General features: G+C 38.4%; 1 protein-coding gene across 2 annotated transcripts in view; it reads left to right on the forward strand.

Moving 5' to 3' along the window:
• LOC131459443 (protein kinase C-binding protein NELL1-like) overlaps positions 1-24360 on the forward strand; it is a 223294-nt gene that overhangs the window by 195327 nt on the left and 3607 nt on the right. Inside the window, exons 15-17 of one of the 2 annotated variants that reach the window (XM_058629295.1) lie at positions 4770-4865; positions 16594-16734; positions 22001-22194. In XM_058629295.1, the coding sequence (XP_058485278.1) occupies positions 4770-4865; positions 16594-16734; positions 22001-22194 (431 nt within the window). The remainder of the gene's footprint in view (positions 1-4769; positions 4866-16593; positions 16735-22000; positions 22195-24360) is intronic. The other variant, XM_058629296.1, reaches the window with a different exon arrangement.

The following is a 24360-nucleotide window of genomic DNA, read 5'->3' on the forward strand; positions in this document are numbered from 1 at the left end:
TGCTGAGTATTTATTTTTACACACATGTAATGTTTGTGCTATCATGTGTGAGACACGAATTGGGTCTAGGAGTGACAAATTGTACATTTTTATGTACATTTTGGTTCAGTCCTAGGGCCAAGACTAAATATATGGGAAACATGCTTTTTTAATTACTTTAAACTTCTGCTTAGTGATGAGATCACTAACAGTGTCTTAAAGCAGCATGTGAGTTGTGCTGTCTTCTTTAAGATACTGATTATTAGTTATGTTCTATCATAGAATTACCAAGCTCTTTTTTTCTCCACTTGAATTTATGAAATATCCATTGTCTTTTTTTGCAGTGCTGCTGAAATTAATTCTGTGATGGATCTTAGGATGCCTCATGACCGTGAATGTGGCTGTTAGCCACAGCACAAAATGGAATGATTTCATTCTCACCACCCACTGGAAAGCAATCTAGGCCCGTAATGGGAAACTCAAATAGCAAATCTATGGGTGTGAGCATGTCTCAAGAAGCCACGAGTCAGCAACAGGCTCAGTTAAATGGTGGGATAGTGCAACTGGAGGACCTAGAATGAACTAGGGCTTCAAGTAATGTAATGTGGAGTAAGGAGCCATAGAAGAGTAATGGACAAATGTAGTGAATGTACAGTAGGAGCTGATGAAAGGCACACAATTAGTGAAGGTGAAGTGCTGTGCATTGCTCAGTGATGATTTTAAAAAAGAGTTCATTTATTTTCAGGAACAATGAAGCATGATGGTCCACATAGTAACCCTGGTAAACATGGTTTTGGTGTCAAAAGAGGAAAACAAACAGATTTTACAGCCTCAGTAGAAGACACTGCAACAGCAATGCAGCTCACACCTCATCCAAGCGATCAGAGAGCACACAATGTTTAGTACATCCACCAAACATCTAGCAAAACAATTTCAAAAATTATAACTATATAAACACATGCACAGTGGTAGACAATTCATTAATTAATGACTGATAACAACAACAATAATAATAATAATAATAATAACAACAAGACCACTCAGAGATTACAGACCTCCATCTAGGCTTAAACATCATGTTTTAAATAGCCGCACCTACATTTTTACATTGTGATCGACTGGTTCTGTATAGAACTTTACCTGCTTATAGCTATTACCATCTTACACAATTTTGACAAAATGTATCCTGATCTGTTGAGATGTCACTGAGATATACACACCTGAACATTTAAATTAATGCCAAATCTGTAGTCTGGATCAGATCTGGATTAAACCTTTGATGGTACATCTGTTGGTAGAGTGTCTGATCGACACACACATAACACATTTTGTTCAAATGTCATACGTTTTATAATTATAAGTATAAGTCATAAATATTTCATCCCATATCCCATGTTTCATTTATGGCACAGCAACAACAAATGCTTTGTAAAAGAACATGTAAGAACCATCTCACTTTTTATATATACATTATTTACATTTATATTTGGTTTTCTATCATCTGGTGTTTTCTTTAAGCTGAAGATATCTCATTCATTTTTTTAGACGCTGTGTGAAAATCGTAGAGAAATCTCTGTCCAACTCAAATTATAGGTTGTTTTTTGGAAAGACGGTTATTGTCAGCAGCTTTGACTGAAACATTTTGAGTCTTAAAAAACATACTTAAAAACATACACCCACTTCCAGTCAATCCCCCTCATCTTTGGACGTGATTAGTTCTACAGACAGGCAGTGTTATGCTGATGGTGGTGAAATGATAATTACAGCTGGAGATAGATTGAGTCAGTATAAGTGTAATTAATTTTTAAATGTGAGGTTTATTAGTACAGAGGCAATCAGGCTCCTAATGAGGGCCTGACAGAATTTCTTAAATAGTGGAACCAGTCAAATGAATAGCTCTAATAGCCTTTGGCATTGGACTCTGCTTATTCATTACACATGCATTCATTTGTATATTTAGCTTTTTTTTTTCTCCAAATGCCAGCATGATAATTTACACAAATAAATGGTGTTCCTTTGGAGTCATAAAGTAAAGGGAGACAAGCTGCTGCACATACATTACACGGGCAGAGATTATATACTCGTACATCCATTGTATGTGACTATAAATACATTTTTCAGCTCATTCAGGCTCATCTTTCAAATCATGTTATTAATTAAGCTTAGAAATACGAAAGTCATTTCTTTTTAATGAACTTACTCAATTAAGTTTGCCCTCTTTTTGGTCTAATTATCTGCTCTTTAAGCACCAAGCAACTACTCTTTCTCTCTGACTCTCCACATATATTCTTCTTCTTGTCTCACAGACTACATTTCTCTGTCAGCTCAGCTCAATCTGCAGCTTCTCTTTTGTGTGTTTGTCCCAGCCATTTTGATGCACCACACCCTGTGCGCTCACAGAACATCATAGGCAATCATAGGTATTTGCACTGCCAGCCTGCATCCAGCAAAAGGCAGTGAGACATGATGACTCAAACTCACAGTCATTTGAACTGTCAAACAGCTACTAATCAGACAGCTGAAATATAAGCACAACAGCAACATTCGAATCAAATGTATTCTAAATGAGTTGACATTCAAACTGTTGACCTTACAGTAGATTGGATATGGAAAAAAAGAGACCCTTGGAAACAATGACACTATGGCATTCACTTCCTCACTGGTTGTAATAGACCACAACTCTCAACGACTATCCAAATTGCTCTCTGTTTCAGTTACAGATTCACCTCTCCATTGATCTAATACAAGAAATCCCTGCTCTGCATTTTCAACATTGTTATTTTTAGGTGGTTTCTTTCTGAAACTAAGCAAGGAGATAATCAGCTCCTGTTTACACCAGCATTTGTATACCTGAAGGGTCAAGTCGTATATATTCATATAAGTCATACATCTGAAAATGTCTTTTTAGTATGGATTTAGCCTTAATCTTCCCATACAAGTGAGACTTAGCTGTAGGCAAAATATGATGAATTTCCTTATGCCTGTAACTGAGGCAAAAGAAATGTGTTTTTACGTTGCCGATGGACAAACATATTTTTCAAAGCTGCTTCTTTCTATTGTTGCTGACTATGTTTATCCCTGTACGGCTACAATTTAGGATGTTCTAATGGCTGCTTCCACTATGATCATGCATCATGTTACCAAACAAAAGTTGATTCTTTTTTTATGATGAACATGGTCTCCTGCAGATATGAATCCCACAAAAAATGTCAAAGGGATGTTCCAATGATCCCACATAAGAGAGTCCCCACCTACTATGGTCTTCCTAAAAAAAGTGCTCAGTGAGGATTCTGTAGGGAGGACACAGATCTGTTGGTATAGAGAATGGAAATGTCATGCATTTTTTTCAAATATGGACCTGTAGCTCAGATGATAGAATGGGGTGTCCTTGATACTGACCCTTCATTCTGTGAGCACTGGTGTGTGTTAGTTGTGTGCAGATGTTCCTCATACATGGCATATTGATTAGAGATGCATGATATTATAAACATGATATTCAAAATGCATTATCAGATCCTGGGTATCCACAATGAGATCATGTCCCAGCATTTGCCAACCAGCACCACCAGGTGTTGGTAATGTGTGTTTTAGAAGCAGTGGGTGACTAAATGTCAATTTTCATCGATGATTCCAAACACAAAAACCTTGAAACCCATAGTTTAAAACATAAAGTCACAGTACAGATGTTTTACATGTTACTCAACATTGACAACACTGCTAACACATAACAGGTAATAATATTGTCCCTGCTGCATTGTGTAGCGTTTCTGTATCAGCTAGTTTATAACACTAAATTGGCATTTCATCCTTCCAGTAGTACATAAAAGAATACTGTCAACACAAAGCTGACTTATTTTCACATCCAAGATGTTGCACTAATTTGTGGAACCCACGCATGTGGCAATCACAGGATTTTAATTTAATTATTTATTGTTCAATCTCTTATTAGTTCTGATTTTTAATATCCATTTGTTCTGGCTTTTAGGAAATATCAGTTTATTCTGTCACAAAGTAAAAATGTGGTGTTGAAGTGTCTTCAATAAAACAAACTAACAAAAAGGCAAAAATAAAAGCTCGAAACACAGAGAGCAGAAACACAGTGAACATGAACAGGAAATGCATGCAAACAGGAACTGTAGGAATCTGACATCTGAACATCTTCAGTTCAATCTGGAATATATGGGTCACAGTAAACTAATATCAATTATAGTCCACTCTCATATCAGACCTAAAACATTTATTAATGCAGTGTTTAAAAAAGGTTGATGTAAATGATTTGTATAGCATTTTTCTAGTCTTGATGACCACTCAAGTTTTGTCACTCACACTTCCATACAGCACATCTATTCAAATCTATCACTCCTGTTTCATACCCATCCACACACTGCCGGCACAGCTGTCAGGAGCAACGTGGGGTCAAGTGTCTTGGCCAAGGACACATCGGCATGTAGCGGAGCCAGGAATCAAACCCACAACCTGCGAGTTGAAAGACAACTCGCTCTACCACTGAGCTACCGTCGCCCAATGTCAGCTGAAAAGAGACCTTTTCTGATGCACAGGAGGAACAAGTTCATGTCTTGTGATATATTTAGTCAAGTTGCTGTCTTAAATGACAAAAAAGTATTTCTTGACAAAACCATTATACTACTTGATAGTATAAGGTAGGTATGATAGTCAGGAGGAAACATTTAAACTCCAGGAATTAGAGACACATTTGTACTGCTGCTGCTGCTGCTATTAAATTATATTAGGCAAACTGCATTGACACATTTTATCATTCTTTTTTCTAGCCTTTTGTGAAGAAGGATGCAGGAGTGGAGGAACCTGTGTGTCTCCAAACACATGTGTCTGTCCCTCAGGATTTACAGGACACCGCTGTGAGACAGGTAAGACACCTCACCTCTCGTGTGTCCTGCATATTCCGATGCCACTCTCAATTAACACTGGCGTCTGGAGCAGATGTTTTTTCCCTTTGTTTCAGAAGTGACATCAGAGAAAAGATCACAGGTCGATCTGAGAGCTTAGTAACTGTTCTTCTCTTTCTCTCACATACACACAAGTGTGTACACTCACACACACACACACACACTGTATCTCTAAAGCCCTGTGTTTAAATTGGACACTGCAGCAATTGAGGATCCCAGGAGAGCTGTAAAAAAGGACAGCTAATTCTTCTCGGCACACCTCCTCCCAACCCATCCCCTCCATCCTCTCATCCCCTCCTCCATTTTCCCTCCCTTCCCCTTTCTTTCTCCCTATCCTCTCTGCCCTAACCATCCTCCCCTCATTCATCATCTCTTTTCATCCCTCATTTCTCTCATGTGTTATTAACACTTCCGTCTCTGCAGTCTCATTTTAAAGAAGTGATCAACCACCTCTCATGGGGCACAGCACTCACAGGTCAGCCATTCACAGCGTGTTGTCATAGTTTCCCATAGTTTACATACGAGATTAAACATAAGTGTGTACATTTTATATTAAATTGAAAGCAACAAAGAGTCGAGAGCTGTTGCTTTACAATGTGTTTCTTTGTCTGCAGATAATAGAGCAAGAGGCAAAGCTTACATTTATAAATGTACTATACCCCACTTTGCTGTGGGGAAAACAATGCAGGTTTGAATATTTGAATCTCTGGGAAGTAATCATAGGCAATCACCATGAAGCAATTAATTTAGATGCCAATCATCCAAGGGCTAATTAGCCTCACAATGAGGAGCATAACACATGTATAATATATATATATATCTTGGTAAATGGTCTATATGGTAAATGGTCTGTATTTATATATCACTTTTCTAGTTTTGATGACCACTCAAAACTGCTTTACTGCACGTTTGTGTGCAGTGCATTTTTGTACCCATTCACACATTCACAAGCAGCCATCAGGAGCAACATGGGTTAAGTGTCTTGCCCAAGGACACATTGGCATGTAGACTAGCTGAGCCGGGAATCAAACCCACAATGACTCTCTCTACCACTGAGCTACCGTCGTCCCTCCTCAGTGCTGTTCTCTGTAAATTTTAACTCCAAATTGAAATGTTTCACCGTTTAAATTCAGTCTTGTAATTTGTATTTTAATTACTAACATTGGTTTTGCAACATTATTACGTGTGCTCTTTTTGAACCGCTACAGCTGCAAAGAAGAAAAGGTGTTGAACTGAGAAGCAGTTGATGTGCAGGAAGCAAACACCTCCTCTTATCTCATCATAGGATCCAAAACATAGACATTACATTACTACTACTACTCTACTAATAAGGCTCCTCCCTGTGGTGACCTGGCAACTGCCGGGGAGTGTTACTAATGTGATGCAGTCAAAATCTTTGTGTGTGTCTTATATCAATTCGCTGTGTATATGTCTCATTTACAGAAAGTTCAGAAGAATATAGTGTGATTTATAAAGCACTTTGAGCTTCAGTGTCAAAGTGGACTTTTATGCTAAATATTTGTCCATTTGTTTCAAGAACTAAAAATGTTAATCAGTGGACATATGGACACATTTCAAAGTTTTCTTGATGAGGGATAATAAAAACAAATATAATGTATTATTATTTCAGTCTATGTTTATGTGCAGTAACATGAACACACACACACACACACACACTATGGTCCTTGGTTCTACTGCCAAGTAAGATCTAGAATCTAGAATTTTACTTATTTGACACCATACTGTATGTGACATTTCTAGCATCTACAACTGTAAGCAAATTTCACTATAATAAAATAAATATGTATGCAGTATGGCTGTCAAGTAATTCATGTTTTTTGTAATACTGATTAATCGCATAAGTTCAATAGTTCATTGTGAATATTGCATTATTATCACATGTTTAAAAATTGTATTATTTTGCAATTCCCATAAAATTGAAAGTTCATATTAACAATGTTAAGTAAATTTAGGGGCTTTTTTTTATTATTATTATTTTTGCTTTTGTTGGACCTGACAGTGAAGTGTGAAAGCGGAGAAGACACACCGCAAATGCCTGTGGTTTTATGTTAGGCAGATGAACAAACTCGACTGCAGTGTTCATTCATTCATTGTCTACCATAGGGCAAAAGGCTGCACCCTGGACAAGTCACCAGTCCATTGCAGGGACAACATACAGACACAAACACCCATTCACTCCTACTCCACACCTGTGGTCAATTAACCTCTGCATGTAGCTGGAGTACCCGGAAAAAACCCACACACTCTCTCCTTCTAGCTCTCTTTCTCCTTCTCTCTCTCTCAAGGCACTATGCATACAAGTGATGCAATTAAAAAAACAAAAAAAAACACCTTAATGTTGGCCCTTAACTGTGATTAACACTCAGTTAACACTCAATTGTGAAAAGGAAATACATACATGTCCAAGTGTCCAAGACTTGGGAGGTTTCCTTTGAAGACTCGACGTAGACATCTTGTGCAAGCTGTACAGGTCCTACTTTTAACTCACACAAAACCTGTTCTCTGTGTCTGTCTCTGTGTTTCACTATCAACCTGTCTCCACCTGTCAAACTCTCTGTCTCATATGTACATCTGTGTCTGTCTTCACCATCCCCATCTGCCCGTCTCTCCTGTTCAACACATGACTGCTCCACCAACTCCTGTTCTCCACCATATACTGTAGCTGTGGGAGGTTAAGAGCATCTAAATAAAAAGCACTTGGGAGATGGTGTTGATCTTTTGGTTGTTTGCCACATTGATCAATTCTTCACGGTTGCTCGTCTTTCCCTGGTGGGCTCATGTAGCTGTGGATCCATGGTTGGATCCTTGTGATTTATTTTCTGACAGGCTTTACCCTTGAAGATCAGAGGCTGAACAGCTCCCTTAACAATGAAATCTCAGTTCACACATTGTGAAGTATACACTGCTACTTTCGATGTGGTAGTCTGTACTCTAGAGTGTGTGATTGGGTTTCATTTATCATTTTTGACGAGAGAGAAAAAACAAACAAATAAAATATTGTGCTCTGAATAGGATTTTCAACAGGTTCAGCCAAACTGCATGTCCGCAGAGGTCCGTTAGGGTCCATGCGATGTCAATTTTGTCAATTCTTCCTGTCCAGTTGACAGTGCAGTCTTGTTGGTCTTGATCAAAAGAGACAATGAAGAAGATGGTGACCATGGCAACTTTGTGTAACAAGGTTATGTGAAGAGTTCTTCTGGTACCCACACATGTCCATTCCGCTACTGGAATGGAATGTAAGATTGAGTACACATGCACAGAATGCTAGACTGACATGGACCCTTGTTTTAGTATAAGCAGAACTGAGGGCATATACATGCATGCAGAAATGCAAATCGGCTCTCTTTGAACATGGAAAATGTGACCCGGGCTAAAACTGAAATATACCTCAAAGATTCCAAGTCTATCATAATTATCATACAGTTTATCAATGTTAAAATTGCTGTTGGGTGCCCTCTGTATTATATGCTATATGCTGTAGTTTTGTATGAAAGTAAATTCTAAATTTAAGAGCCAAAGCTCATATCCAGTTTTCTTTGTCAGATAAATAATTAGGTTAACTTCCAAATTCATAAAATGATTTGACGTATGACTCAAACAGAAACATTGACCAACTTACACATTTACATGAGGTAAATGGAAATGCTAGTAATACTGATATCAGTATGAATATGGTGCAGCATTGGTGCAGCATCCCTTTACTAGTGCAAGGCTAGACTTCAGTCACAGTAAATGCTCATTTAATTTAGCAGGTTGTTAAATTTATGGAAGCTTAATGTTCACAGTCTGTCAGGTAGCAACAAACCCTGATTATTGTTTCTGTCTAAGGACACATTACTGTAAATGCACCATGATGTGAGATTTTCTCTGATCCAGTTTCAGAAGGATAGGGAAGCTGAAATAAGTATAATTATATTAAGCCAGAGGAGTCTCCAGAGAGCAAAGGGAATTGTTTTAACTATACGCTTTCCATGTCCTTGCCTGGCTTAAACTCACAGCTCTTTATAGTTCTGGCCTGTCACAAAGTCTTGACATATCCTTGACAGGGAAAATCCACAGATGGGGCAGAAATAAAGCCCGGCAAAAAAAAAGTCTGTAAGTGCTCTCGATTGCAGTGTAATAGATAGAAACAGTGAGAACTGTGAAATGCTGTCTGGCTTCTTTCCTTCCCGTTACTGTAACAAAGATTAATGGAGTGTGTGTATGTTTGTCCAGCATATTGTACCTCATACCACAGGAAGGTCACCTACCCAATCCACTGCCACAGACAAGCGAGAATAAATAACTGCTGACAAACACACACTTATACACACACGACAGTTAACAAATGGCTTTATTCGACTACTGAGAAACAGGAATTATTGACAGAAATTAGCTTTTCTACATCTTGTTAAAAAGGTCTTACTAGGTTGGCATTTTAAATAACACGTGTGCTCCAGTAAAGGGGGAATTTAGAGGCATGGGGTAATAAGGTATTCATGTGCTTGCAGCAGTGAATTATTGCAGGTATCAGACTCCATCCATCCATTATTTAATGCTTTATGCTCCACTGGGGGGTCGCAGGGGGCGCTGTTCCAATCTCAGCTGACATAGAGGGTATGGCGGGGTACACCCTGGACATTTCGCCAGTCCATCGCAGGGCCACACATAGAGACAAACAACCATTCACTCTCACATACACACCTATGGTCCAAATTGGTCACACCTAGTGACCAATTTACCTAATCTCCATATTGCATGTTTTTGGAATGTAGGAGAAAGCACATGGGGAGAACATACAAACTCCATGCAGAAACATGCAAACTCGCACAAAGACCCTTGTTCCAACCGGGTCTTCTTGCTGCAAAGGCAAGAGTGCTAACCACCACACCAACCGTGTGGCCCAGGTATCAGATTGCAAATGACAAATAACAGGCATTAAATTTCAATTGCACTGCCTTGCTCTAGACATAAAAGTGACGTCTAGTGCCACCATATATGGGAGGTATTCTTAAGAAATGGTTTCATTCATTCACTCACTCTTTGTCTATTGCTTAATCCTCCACAGGAGGGTTGTGGGGAGCTGTAGCCAGTCCCAGCTGACATTCACACCTACGCTCAATGTAAAGTGTCCAATTAACCTCTGCATGCTTTTGCATTGTGGGTGGAAACCAGAGTACCCAGAAAAATCCCACGCACACATGGGGAGAACATGCAAACTCCACACAGAAAGGCCCTCAGTCAGACCAAGTCCAAACCCGGACCTTCTTCCTGCGAGGCAACAGTGCTAGTGTGGCCCAAGTAATGGCACTTCCTAAGAGCTAATTAAATTTCCCCAGTAGATGTATCTTTTCCAATTTGGATAATGAGTGTACCCTCCTCTTGTACAATTCTATCCACCCAGTATAATACATGATGAGGTAAGACTTTATCCATCCAATAAATCAAGTTTTTGCTGCACAAGTGGAAAAAAACCGCCCTTAAAGCTTTGCTGATGTCGGTCAAACTGCCCCTCTGGTGCTCAGCGGTCTTGTTGGTGCTAGTTAGCCATGTGTTGGCATGCTCTTGTCTGTTATTGTAGTTGAACAGAAGAGTACTATCATTTCCATACAGTCCTGTGAATAGTTTCCAGTGCAGTTATTTTCTAGAGAAGTGTGTTGTAATCATCCATGGAGAGGGAAGACATCTTGCGACTAGTTAGCTTTCAGCTATTTGCTAACTGTGCTGCAGGCTTTTGCTGATGTAGGCCACAGTCAAAAGTCAAGTAAAGCCAAAGTCAAGTAAAGAATGAATGAAAATATGTCAACAGCACACACTTTCTACAACCACCAGGTGTCTAGAGTCTGGAGTTGCTAAATATGGAATGCAATACAAACCTAATTTAGTCTTGATTGCAAGGACTTTCAAACTAGATTTCCTCACCAAAGTATTTATATAATTAACTTTGCTTATCAGGAGGATTTTATTGTTTGGCAGTAATAATAAAAACAGTTTGGCTTTCTTGTCTTAATGTCTGACTTATACTTGATGTAGCCTGTAACTTATAGTTATCTGCTAAATTTAGCCTTTCCAGCATTTCACTGAATTAAGATTTAATGACAGGGGAGCACTCGGCAATCATTATTGACATGCATCACACCTGGTGTGATCCAATCACAAGGTGGTCTGTTGTTTAACCCTAATGTCTTGAAGTGGATGATTGAAACTGGCATAAAGTGATCATCAGCCACAACAAGGCTTAGCCTCCTACTGTGTGTGTGTGTGTGTGTGTGTGTGTGTCGTTAGTCGACTGTGTTTTGTCAAGCAAACCTATCTTTGTGAAGACATTTTGACCTTGTGAGGACATTTTGGCTGGTCCACACGACTTTAACTGGCTTTTTGAGGATTAAGACCTGGTTTTAGGGTTAGAATTGGATTAGAGTAAGAGTAAGGGTTAGGTATTTAATTGTGATGGTTTAAGTTACACCCTTCTCAAAGGTTGGGATACAGGTTATAATATTTAATTGAATGCTAGACTAATTACTAAGGTTTGACTACTAGAGCAAGTTTGATGACTAATGACACACACTCAAAAGGTTTGGTTTAACTAACATATATTATTTAGATTACTGCAGGTCACCTTCAACTTGGTTAATCACATATATTCAATAAAGGAACAAAACACTGAAAACATTAAACATAACACACCCACGGGGGATTTTATTCAGTCTCTATGGCACAAGCCCACACCTTTAGGTTGTGTGGGTCCAGTGGTAAGGTCTCTCTCCTGGTGGGATGTACATAAGAGCAATTAAGTGCAAATATGTTCTACCACTCAAGCAGAATCAGTTTTCACAGTCCGTCCAAAGAGTTTCAAATTCTTCTGATATCAGTTGTCATCACAGTGGATCCTGGTGGGGTGGCTCACAATCTTTTTGGATTGGTACAGCACCCCTCCGGTGGATGATAAAGCAGTAGACGTTGGATGGAAAATGGGCATTTTGCAGTTTACACAGACAATCACAAAACAATTCAAAATCATTGATAAAGATTGTTTCCTACCAAAGTGAATAAGAAACAGGGCTCTCCTGAAGCTTCAAAACGACAAGTCAGAAACCTTTTTGGCATATGTGCTGAGTGAGCAACTCCATAGGAATGAACAGAGCCAAAGGGGTGGTGCTCTATCCAGTAATACATCCATGGTTGCAGCGTACACAAGGGTACAAAACACAATTTACCTGCTCTTAGTTCAATCCGCATTAGATTAATTTTACTTATTGACTCTTAATAATATACATAACATTTCTACAGAACTTAATAACAAACCGACACAGACACCCTCAGTAACTCTCTAGGGTTACTGTTAGGTTAAGGGGAATGCATTATGTCTATGAGTGTCCACACAAAGAATGCAAAACCAGCTTGGGTGTGTGTGTGCATGTCTGTGTGATGTTGATGATATTGATGATGTTGTCCAGGGGCAGAAAGTGGTGGTTGATGGCCCCTTCACTATCTCCAAGCACCCTATACCTCCAGCAGCACACCTGCTCAAACTAGCCTGGCCTTCCTTTTGATCTCAGAAATAAAGTGGAAGTGTTTTGTATTGAAAACATCTTCACATCTTCACTTTTCTTTTCTCTTCACGCTTGAGTTTGTGTTTGAGAATCACTGCTTTCCATTACAAGTATCCATCCAGTGAACATAAACGTGTTTATTCTGTAATGCAAAACAATAAATAATGTTTGTGTGAGACTCAAGACATGTATTACTGTTGCAAATGCAACATAAAAGAAAGAATGATGTCTTCATTTGTTCCAAATAAATCTTAGTGCCACAGTCCTAATTGTCACTAAACACTGGATATTATTTGCAGCTGTGACAAATTATTTCAATGTTTCGGCAACAGTGAGATTTGCAGTTGATATACGGTGTACTGCAGGTTCATTAGTCAAACCACATGCTATATAAAATGATATGTGGACTTCCCGTGCTGTATATTACAGTGGCTGGCAGCTGTTACCCTCCTCTGTGCAGCCACAGTAACTGATGACTACAGTGTTCTGTGTCTAGCTAAATAAAGACTCTAAGCCACCTCGTTGATTGCATGCAAACTCAAAAGCTTTGCCAACATGAACAGCTAAATGAATGTGTTTTGACAAAGGTAACACACTTCTTTTGTATAATTCTCTGCTTTCCATATTTTTATTCACTAACCATCTCACTATTTGTACATAAATTTGAAACAAGCTTCTGTCATAACACGTTTTATATTCTTTTACTAAGAGCCAAAAAATAACTTTAAACATTTAGGAGGATTTAATGGCAGAAATTGAATATACTACGCATGGTTGTGCTTGTATAATTGTATAATAATTTTAGAATAAAAATAAAAATTGTAATCATTTAATAGCTGAGGAGTATTCTGTGTTTGTTACAACCTGCATTCTCCATTAGGCGTCCCAAATTCTTACACACTGGATCTTTAACTAAGTGTTTCCATCTATATTTGTTTTCCATAAAACTATGGACAGACACACTGCTGTCATACCACAGCTAACCAAACAAGACAGATATTTAACACAATTGGACAATTCTTATGTATAAGTTTTAAATAAAATATTTTTTTTACTCTATAGCATTAATGCAAAACCCTTTTCTCTTCATGGTCACTGTGCAGGCAATAATACATTGAAAGTTACAATACAATGCAATGTGTCAGCCAATATTATAGGAGGGCAACAGCACCAGTTTCAACATGCAATACCTTTTACAACTTTAAAAAACTGGTAGTGATGATATATTAAATCCTGCCTCATCATCTAACCACTACTGGATTAAATTGGTGCAACAGGCAATACCTTTGAAATGACCTCGTAGCTCCAGTATGTGGATTTATGAGGCTTGATCGTGTAGCGCAAAGCAGTGCTAAGAATGACACAAGTGGAGCTGTAACATCCCATCTAATGTACATGTTGTTTAATGCCATCTTGATGCAGTGGGAACAAATTGTAAATGATTAATCAACAATAACTGGTCTGAAGTCAGTGAAATTAAATACTTTAATGGGATTTTTTTAAGATAGTAAAATGCACCTGCAAAAGCAGGTTCAGAACAGTAATAACTGTACTGCACATATTGTATTTCTCATCCTATTGTGTCTCTTCATATTTTTATGTATTTCAATTTTAATTGAGTTTATTTTATTTTTGATTGTTTTGTCCAGACGTAAACAATATTTTTAAATCTTTATTTGCCGTGAAGACAGCATTGTTTCAGGAAATATCTCACAGAGATGTATATGAACAAATACGTTCACACAGAGCCTGTAGTACATATGCCAGGACTGGACGTTGTGCTGTAACACTACACCAAAAACAGAGAAGAACAGATTACAGATATAATAACAGAAATGGAGACAGAATGAACCGAGCCAGGGAAAATATTGTCTGTTTGCTGAAGTTTACATTTCGTGCTGTTTCTGTGTGCGACTTTATAGACCCCTGGTGACTTAAACAAATCTAGTGACTTTCTGTCATAAACCTAAATATTGTTAAATGCACAATTCTGCCACACCAGTGAGATCCATCTAACTGTATTTACCGCGCGCAGAGAGTTGGACACACACACAGAAAATAGCTGTGTTAGACGGCATTTTAGGGGATCTGAAACTGTATTTTCGGAAAATCTCAAAACACCAGCCTCTCGTTTCCGTGTAGACAGCGAATAAACTACTTTCGGTAAACGATGACGTCATATTCCCACCTCTCTCTCGCACTGTCGTTCATTGTTTTGTGTTTGGCGATTGTCTGACAGTTTTACCAACTAGTAACTAAAAAGTAACTGAAGTCAGCCTGAGAAGATGCTAGATAACATTAGAACATGTCTTTAACAATTTTACACACATGGGTTAAAAAAGTGTTGAATCGTAAAATAGAGACCAAAACCTTTTTTTACTTCAAAAATTACTGAATTAATCATACAGATCAGTTATTGTTCCACACACAGTCGGCTGGACTGTACATCCACAGCATGTGTGTGTGCGTGTGTGTATTTGTAAAGTGTGAAACAGCACAACTTACAGTGCTGGCATATGCACTACAGCGGTTTGAGTCGTTTCAGGGGTTCCGTGTGGATGGAGATATTAACTGAAACTATGCCTACATTTTTACAGGCAAATTTTTCATTGTTTCCAACGTGGCCTCATTGTCTTGTTACATTGTTTGTTTTGTACCAAATCACCAAAGCAAGATCTTTTATGTTAAAAACCTGTTTTGCATTAAAACCAATTCGGATTCTGAAATGAAATTGTGTCCCAACACAGCATGGAATTTGGATTTGGGCACACCCTAAATGCACTGCAGACGATGCATGGACATAAACCCTTGCCCTCTCGTCCACCCACACATCCCTGCACTTTTGTTGAAGGGTTAGCTGCTCTCAGCAAGCAGTCACACTTAATCTTTAGGGACTGACAGAGGGCAGCCCTCCCAGCAGCTGCCACGTCTTATTACCCGCAGCACACTGCCACAACAACAAAACCACAACACACTCTTTTAAATGGCTCACCCTGAGTTTCCCCTTTGTGCACTCTTATGACTATAATCAAAATATATATACAACAACATAGCACAAAGGCCACACATATTACAGTATAGAGACACAATGGGTTTAATGTTACAGTGTGTGTATGTGTAATTTAGCAACATGTATTGGTGAAATTGAATTTTGCAGCTTACCTTCTCTTTAATGGAGAACCCATGTAGCCTTCATTTACCATCACAAATTTAAAAGATGTTACAAGTTTCATTCATTGTGGTCCAAAGTGGCGGCCTCCATATGAGCTGACCCAGCTTGTGATATGAATATTAAAGGCTCAAATACATATAAAATGTATACAAAGTGTAATTATTTTATCTTCAGCTTCTGTTAAATAAAAATAATATCACCAAAGGTTTATACACTGGACTTACAAGTTTCTCACTTTAAATTGCTGGTCAAGCTACAAGCTAATGCATTGTATTTGGCCGATATTCTTAAGACATGGGATTTTCCCCTCTAATGAAAAAATAGGACATTCAGAGATAAATTACAGCACACACAGCCTCTCCCTGTTTGCCCTGTTTATACTATGGTTTTCATTAACATGATTGAAGGTATGATTGAAGGTCACACTTTAACCATCAGGGCGTGTGTATAGTTCAGGTGCTAGAGCCAGGAGTGAGACAGCTGCAGGTGAGCGAGATGCAGGGCTCACACCATACATAATGGATGAGAGAGATTTGAGAGAGCAAAGACCTAACACCTCTGGGCTGCATGGGCTTGTGTATGCACACCACATGCCAGAGACAAAGCAAGCCAAGTAGAAATGGAGGAATGAGCGGGAATAAGAAACAGAGAAGTGCACAAAGGAAACAACTTTGCTGCCAAATGGTGTGATTTATAAAAAGACTTTGATCCCTGCTGTGCCAGACAGGCTGCAGAGATGTTGGCTGTCTAATCTGGGAAGCTGCTGACCCTGCTTCACTGTTGATGGCAGTTTGCTCTGATTGGTTCGACATTCACTGCTGCAACTAGCACAGATGAAAGAACAGCAAAAATAAAATATTTATAAAAAATAAATTAAAAAAGGTTTAAATTTCAGGTTAATTTTCTGCACTAGTAAAATCATTGCTACTGATACTGAAGCAACTGTCTGTGTTTGTGTCTCCAGATATTGATGAGTGTGCAGAGGGTCTTATTGAGTGCCACAACCACTCCCGCTGTGTCAACCTGCCTGGCTGGTACCACTGTGAATGCAGGAATGGTTTCCATGACAATGGCTCTTACCTACTTGATGGGAGCTCCTGCTTTGGTGAGCAAACACTGAATTGAAAACATCCTTATCACTGCTTGGAAATACCACATGTGCAGTACCTCAGGATTCCGATTACTGTTTGAATGTAATGTGTTGACACGGGCCCAAACTGTGATGGGTCTGTGTGTTTGCTCTAACATGTTACCCAGCAGGCTTACAAGGAAGTTAATCAGAGGTCTTCTCACCTTCACAGCTCGTAACCATGCAGACTGAAACTCACAACAACCTTTGATGAGATGTGCATGAGGAACGCACATCAGATTTGTGCTGCTGTAAAATGTTTCTTTCCTGTTATGTGCCCTCACTCGACACACAGTTTTCTTTGTACTATGTGTTGATGATGCACCGGAGGAAACAGTGAAACAGTGAAAGGCCAAACTATAAATTCAAGTATTTACTTGGTTCCTTGGTTTATTGACTATACCTAAAATTTAAGACATCTTTCTCTCACTGCAACAAAAGAAATGGAAAATATCCTGAATGTAGGCGCTTTTATCTTTGTGATGTCATTTGGAGTAGTGAGCGCTGTATCAGGGTTCTGCTCATACTCCCTGGCCGGACTCGCTTAGAGAATCAAATAATTAGTTACAATCAAGCTACCTCAAATTAAGTAAAAGGCAAATAACACTAGGTAAGGGGAACAACAACTACCTTTGTTGTCTACTTTGTGGTTATTGTTTGGCCTGTGTCTCTTCTAACATGGAGGAGGCATATGTGACATAGACCATATGTATGAATAATGGACATAGTCTTCTGGTTTCCTCCTGAAGCCAATAAGGAAAGTAAATCCGTAGGGAAATAAGGTAACATCAGCAAACTGAGAAGTTACTGGTCTCGATCGCTAGTTTCAAATTTCCCGACACACAGTAGGTCCCCAATAAAGTGTGTGTGTGTGTGTGTGTGTGTGTGTGTCTGAATTTTACATGATTTGAAACCAAAGTTTTAAACACTTACTAATACTGATAAGTCTATTTATTATTAATGTGATTGTTCTCAGATATGTCCCACTTCTTACTCGACTCGACTCGACTATTGAATTCTGACTGGGCAGTGGTGTTGTTAGGTAAATAGTAGCTTTAACATGCTTACATTTATACACCTCTAACTTGCTAAGGAGGAGGAGGTATGTTAGTGTCCTTACATTTGCTAACAGCAATAAAAAAGTACTGTTCATGGTTTTCATTGTTTCATTATATTCTACCTGCTTGAAAGAAGCTAATATTGTCTAAATAACCCTCAGCCTGTAACTGCTGTACTTTTCACCAGTGAACAGGTCTAATGTTGTAATGGCAAATGCTTTTGCTTTGACTTATACTCTTTAAATGTGGATGCAACACTTGCACACTGGTTTGGTTCCATTACGTTGAGGGGATCAATATGTTTTCTGCACAATAAGGCAAGAGAAGAACCACATACTGTATGTCTGATTTCCTTTTCTCCTTTAACTTTAAAAGGATAAGGAATGGCTCTTACTTTCTGTTTCCCTCTCATTTAGAGGCTATTCTACTTTGCTATATAAAATAAATGATTCCTATTAATACAACTCCTCCACACATCATCTCAGTAGAGGTTAACATAACTATTATATAATTAGGAATGACAATTTACAATAATTAACAAGTAGATGCAGGGCGTTAAGGACAATGGCTGCAGTACAAGTGAAATTGGAATGGATCAAGCACTAAAGATAGTACACTGTTTTTTAAAAGCAATATTATAGTTACCTATTGTGTGTAGGAAACTCACTCACTTTAGGCTTGTAAGTGTAGCTATAAAAGGCTTGTAGCGTGTCCCTGTATGGATGTGAAACCTGTAGTCATTTTGAATTTGCAGTCATGATACAATATAAAAGATTCAGTAGAAGCCTTTTACTCCAGCATAAACTGCTTGTCTGCTTGTCTGTCTCTATGTTCAGCATCCAGTATTTCCATTCTGAATGATGTTGAAGTTTCATGTTTTATGCGTTTCAGGATGTATTTGCAAAGTCTTCATTCATTTACACAATATACCACTTTCTTCACCTAGTAAAAACTATTTTCTCCTCTCTTACTGTTTATAGTATTATGCTTGAGGCAAGCTTGGAAAGTAAGTACACATGACATTTACCAGGATTATTCTCTTCACAGTATCTCCATGAGTCAAACAAAAATAAAAAAGCAGCATTTTGTTCATTAGCAGAGCAGAAAGTTACACAACAAGTCACTCGACAATTATGTGCTGGCTGTGCAGGAGATGGATAGAGTGCACTCTGAATGATCCCTAAAAATAAACCCCTAACACAAAATAATAACAATGACACAATTTCCAATTGCTGAAGCATTTGTCTGCATTGTTCCGTAACATAACAATTTTCAAATCGTGAAACACAGATGCTGAGACTGCTCATATAGGCCATTGTTGAGCAGCCAGTAAATGTTTCAGGCTGCAGTTACAATGCCTTATTAAAGTATGTCAAAACTGTGCAGGTGTAAAACAACGTTGTGCATTAACAAACATTTCAAATGTGCACTGTGCAAAGCCTTAGGGCACCACCAGCTTTGTTGTTTTTATGTTTTTTATGTTGTATTTCAGTTTTAAGAGAGCTTTAAGAGGGTTGTGTTACTGTCTAAGTGTAATGGTAGGTCACACTAAATACTCAACACGTGTAGAAACTGATTATTTTTGGAAAAATTTGTTATTTTAAAACTGCATACATATTTCCCATATTTTCTGAATGTGTTTCAATAAAGCGATTGAGAAATAATTGTACTGTATGGTCACTATAGCGTTGGTATTGTAGTATCAGTGTCATAAAGGACTGTGGGTTGTAAGTTCTGTGTTTTGTCAGTGCAGCATGGTGCATTAGCCGCTGTGAAGTGCCTCATTTGATGGTTTTATGTTGCATTGTTCTACTCTGCATATTGCTGTGGTGAAGACCGGAGCAGCTGCATACAGCAGTGCTTTTTCTTTATTGCTTTGACTAAGAACTGCATGAGCTGCATCTGAAAACATGTTCATTATGCCTCATGCTTTAGGGAAAGACAGGTGGCTTTAATAAACAGATGTGCATAAAGATGAGGGTAAAACACTATAAACTCCACTGTTTCCCTGCACGACAGTGTGTGTGCATCATTTTCTCTCTTTGAGATCGGCAGCCTGGAGACATACCAGCTAAAAATGTTTTAAATATTTAAAGATTGAGCTTTCTGATTACTTATAATTACATCTGTCAGAGAGATTTATTTGTTACATTTATTTGTGTTTATGTTCCTATGCCTAAAGAGAAATGTGTTATCATGTGAATTAACTCCGGGATTAGTGCTTTTGTGGGAAATAGCGCAAGCTTTTCACTATAGATGCATCGTGGTCAGGTTCATTGTGTTTGGCTATAAGACAGGCTATCACAGCTCATGTGTAAGAATGAGCTGAGCTTCATCTGTGAGCAGCAGCATGTGGTTGCTGTGAATGTAGCTCCTTCCCCACCGGAGCTACAACATTTCTGACTGGCTGATGGGGATTTCATTTAGTAAATGCAAATCATCTGTCACAGGACACAATGAATTCTGAGCTGAGCTGTTTTCTTCTCTCTGTGTGGAGTAAACTGGATACTGAAGCCAATTAGCATGTGTGTTCAGAACTGTCACAATGTCAATGTGCTTGTTGTTGATGCAGCATTGACCGAAAACTCATATCCAACCAGAGCAGGTCTGTTTGCCAGATACTATTCATCATGCTCCACGGGAGAAAACAAATATATGTTGAAGTGTTTAGACCTAATGTGTGTGTAGCTGTTGAGAGGAACCACTGGGGCATTTTGGCTGCTTTGTTATTCTTTGGTCATCCTTGTATTGCTAGTTAGTAGTTTTGAAAGATGTACTTGTAATGTATGTATTATCCATTTTCTTAGATAATCTAACTTCAGCTACAGTGCTTTTAAAAAATAATGTCATGAATAAACAGCTCCTATGAAAATTAACCAGCCTGACAGTTTGGGTACCTACTCTTGACATGGTTTCATCACTTTTATTATAGACATGACTGAAAATAACTCTCTGGTCTACAGACTGACCTCCTTATTTGAGCTATGATGTGAGTGATTTTGCTCTAGGATTAATATGACATAGGGTTTGTAAAAAGCTTTGTAAAAAGTTTGTATTGTATATTTATTTCCATATTGAGACATACTATTGTTGTATTGTTACTGTACTGTAATGTAAAGTGTAACCATAATTGTTAATGGACAGGCAGGAGTAGTCAAAGTAAAATAAGGATGTGATAATCTGAGGATAACATTTTACATTTTCTCAAGTATCAACACAGGGACATAACATGGTCACATGATGATGATGTGATGTTTGAGACAAGTCTGCTCACATAGAGTCTCACATGACATTAAATGCCTTATGTGTAACATAAATTAAATTTTTTTTTGTTCACACAACACTAGTAGGTTGCCATGAGTGTTGTGTGGGTGTGATCGATGTCTGGAGGCAGGAGAGCAGAGCGGGAACTTTGGTCTTTTCCTCTATAAACAGCTCACATTTAGTAAGGATAAAGGGAAAATGTCATGGCTTCATGATGAAAGTAGGGACTGATCTTTGGAGTTTCCTGTCCTGTGCTGATAAAGAAAAGTACACCGAAATGCAATGTGTCCTATGTGCTCAGATATATGGTTGGTAGACAAGCAAACTAAAAAAAGCTGAATGACCAGATGCCACAATGACTCTTGGGAATCTACTATGAAGAGTCTGTTTCACAGAAGCTGTGTTGCCACTTGGTCTGTAAGGTTCCATATGATCTTACATTTTACAGCCCAAAATAGCAAATACCTTGTTTTGAGTATTGAGTAAATGTCAGATTGCTCATTGAAGTGACTTAAGAATTCACCGTGATTATTATAAATACTACACACGCCTTAATCTCAAAAACATAAAGGGATAAAAGATGTGAATAATACAATTTGTGGCTATTTAACAAATTTAGATCTATATTTGCATTGTGTCTATATCAACCTTTGAGAAAATCGAATTGAATACAAAACCATCATGTGAAATTTGAAATGTGCAGTAAATCTGCATGGCTGTAGTGTTTGCTTGTTTGCTGATGATGTTACGTTTAATCTTAATAATCACTTACAAATCATTTTAAATAACAACGTCAAATGACTAAATGTAAATATAATCTCCCTTTTTTCTGTGTGTTTTTTTACTATGTTGCATTCACAACAAGATATGAAATGAACATGTTAATAGTAATTTGTTTTGGCTTGCTCTTTATTTTGCAGACATTGATGAGTGCAGTTCACAGACACACACCTGCTGGAACGACAGCGTGTGTGTAAACCTCCCAGGAGGCTACGACTGTGTGTGTACATCTGGTCCCGGCTGCAGTGGCGACTGCCCACAGGAAGAAGGAATCAGACACAATGGAGAAGACTGGAAACCCAGCTTTGACCGCTGCACCATATGCTCCTGCAAGGTACAAAAGAAGGAACATCTGCACATTTATGTACACTGCAGATTTTTTTAATTGATTTCATTGATCGCAAACCCTCTAAGCTGTTAATATATATTGTGCTTGTAATGAAGAACACAGGCTTATAGACGTGTCAATATGTATTGAGCAATTCTTAATCAATCCTAAGTTTTAGATACTTTGATATATGGGGAAAAAATACTTCAAAATGCCATCTTTAAGTGTGCAAACATGTTTAGATTTTCACTTAAGCTAAATATTTATCATATTTATTTGATTTTCACAGAAAATCAATTTTATTTAATTGGGATAGAACATATCTGATATTCCACACTCCCTATTAGTAGTGAAGCGCTAGCTGACTTCATGGTTTCCGATACTGTTGCAACACAACATAAACAAAGACATATACATGTGTAATTGACTGTCGGGTACATTTAGCTGACATCAATATAAATTCATATGACCTAAACAGAAATATCTTGCCATTTCTCAGCATTCTAACCTCAGGAGAGAATAAATAAGCATCATAAGGGGATGATTCAAGGAAAAAACTCCTCAGAGCTCCCATCTGTTCGTCATTAGCCTGTGTTATATCCTGACAAATATTTGAGGCAGCATAATGACTCATTTCTGTGATCAGGATTGTGGGGGCAGTGATATATTGATCGATTTAAATTAATTAATTAAAGCAAAATAGACATTGAGGGGTTTGTGGGAATACAATTATTTGGACACCACAGTGTTGCACATGAAATAATCTACAAATGTAAGATAAGAAACGTGTATTATAAATGATGACATTTAACTTATAAACATCAGGTGATAGAAATATTCCAAATACATCTTTCCTTTCCTGCAATTCTATGCAGAAACTATGTAAATTGAAATGACAGCATGCATGGTCTTTCGGTCACTTCCATCATTTACATCCTGCAGTGACACAGGAGGTATTTCACGAGCAGGATGTTTTCAAGTCACACACCCGCTGCAGTCACACTTCCACTATAGTTTAGACTCAGACAAAAAAAGAAAAGAAAAAACTAACACGCAATATGTTCTGGTGACAGTTCAAAACCTTGGGTTGCCTGTTGTGCCAGCAGCTGTTGCAGAAAGGCATGAAAAAGCAAAAGATAGCACAATATGGAGAGTTGTAAAGCCATGTGAAAACAGTGGGAGAAGATAGAGTCAGAAAGTTGTAACGGAAGCAGCGGGCCCCTCAGTGCGCGCTGAAACCTGGTGTCAACATTACTGTGGATGAACAGCTCTTTCCAACAAAGTCAACATTCAGCTTCATCCAATACATCGCCAGCAAACCAGACAAATGTGGCATCAAGTTCTGGCTTGCTGCTGATGCCGATACTAAATAAATGGTGAATGGTGCACCATACCTGGGAGGAGACAAGACGCGGAGGCCAGGTCAGAGGCTAGGAGACAGTGTGGTGTTGAAATTGGTGGAGCCTTACACAGGAAAGCAGGAACATCACTAAAGGCTAAACCAGGCACGATAACATACTACAACAACAATCAGTGTGGATGTGCTGGAGCAAATGTTGAGAAATGATTCAGTCAAAGCAGCCACATGCAGATGGCCAATGGCAGTGTTTTATAATATCCTTGACCTAGCTACAATAAATTACGGTGGCCCTGAGAGGTCAGGGCAATGCAATCCCACAAAACAACACATCAAGAAAAACACACTGCATATATGTATATACAAAGATGAAATTATTTGGTAGACACTCTGGGATGTGAAATTAAAAGTGGGAGCATTATCGTTCATATTCAGCTTTTAAAAGCATTTATAGAAAGGAAATTGAAAAACTAAAAATTTAGGTGAATGAAATGTACCTAGAGAGTAATATCTCTTCTAATGTCTTTGTTGACAACAAGGCACATCTAATAATAAAAAATAAATAGTTGTCATCAAAGTAGCTGTAAAAAGCTGTAAAGTAGTAAAGTTGGCAGTTGGGCCTGATGTTATTTCCAGCATCTAAATTAAGTCTGTCTTCATACATTCTGCCAACATGGTACAATTGGCAGTAATTTCCCAGCAAGTCCAGGGCCGCAACTGTAAAGACCAAGGCCATCGATATTGGCACCAGGGGACTCAGCGGTTACTGTAGCAGGACAATATGCATCTATAAAAAATTGGCTCTGAATTGCCCT

Source organism: Solea solea, chromosome 5 (genome assembly GCF_958295425.1).
Source record: "Solea solea chromosome 5, fSolSol10.1, whole genome shotgun sequence".
Classification (NCBI taxonomy): Eukaryota; Metazoa; Chordata; class Actinopteri; order Pleuronectiformes; family Soleidae; genus Solea; species Solea solea.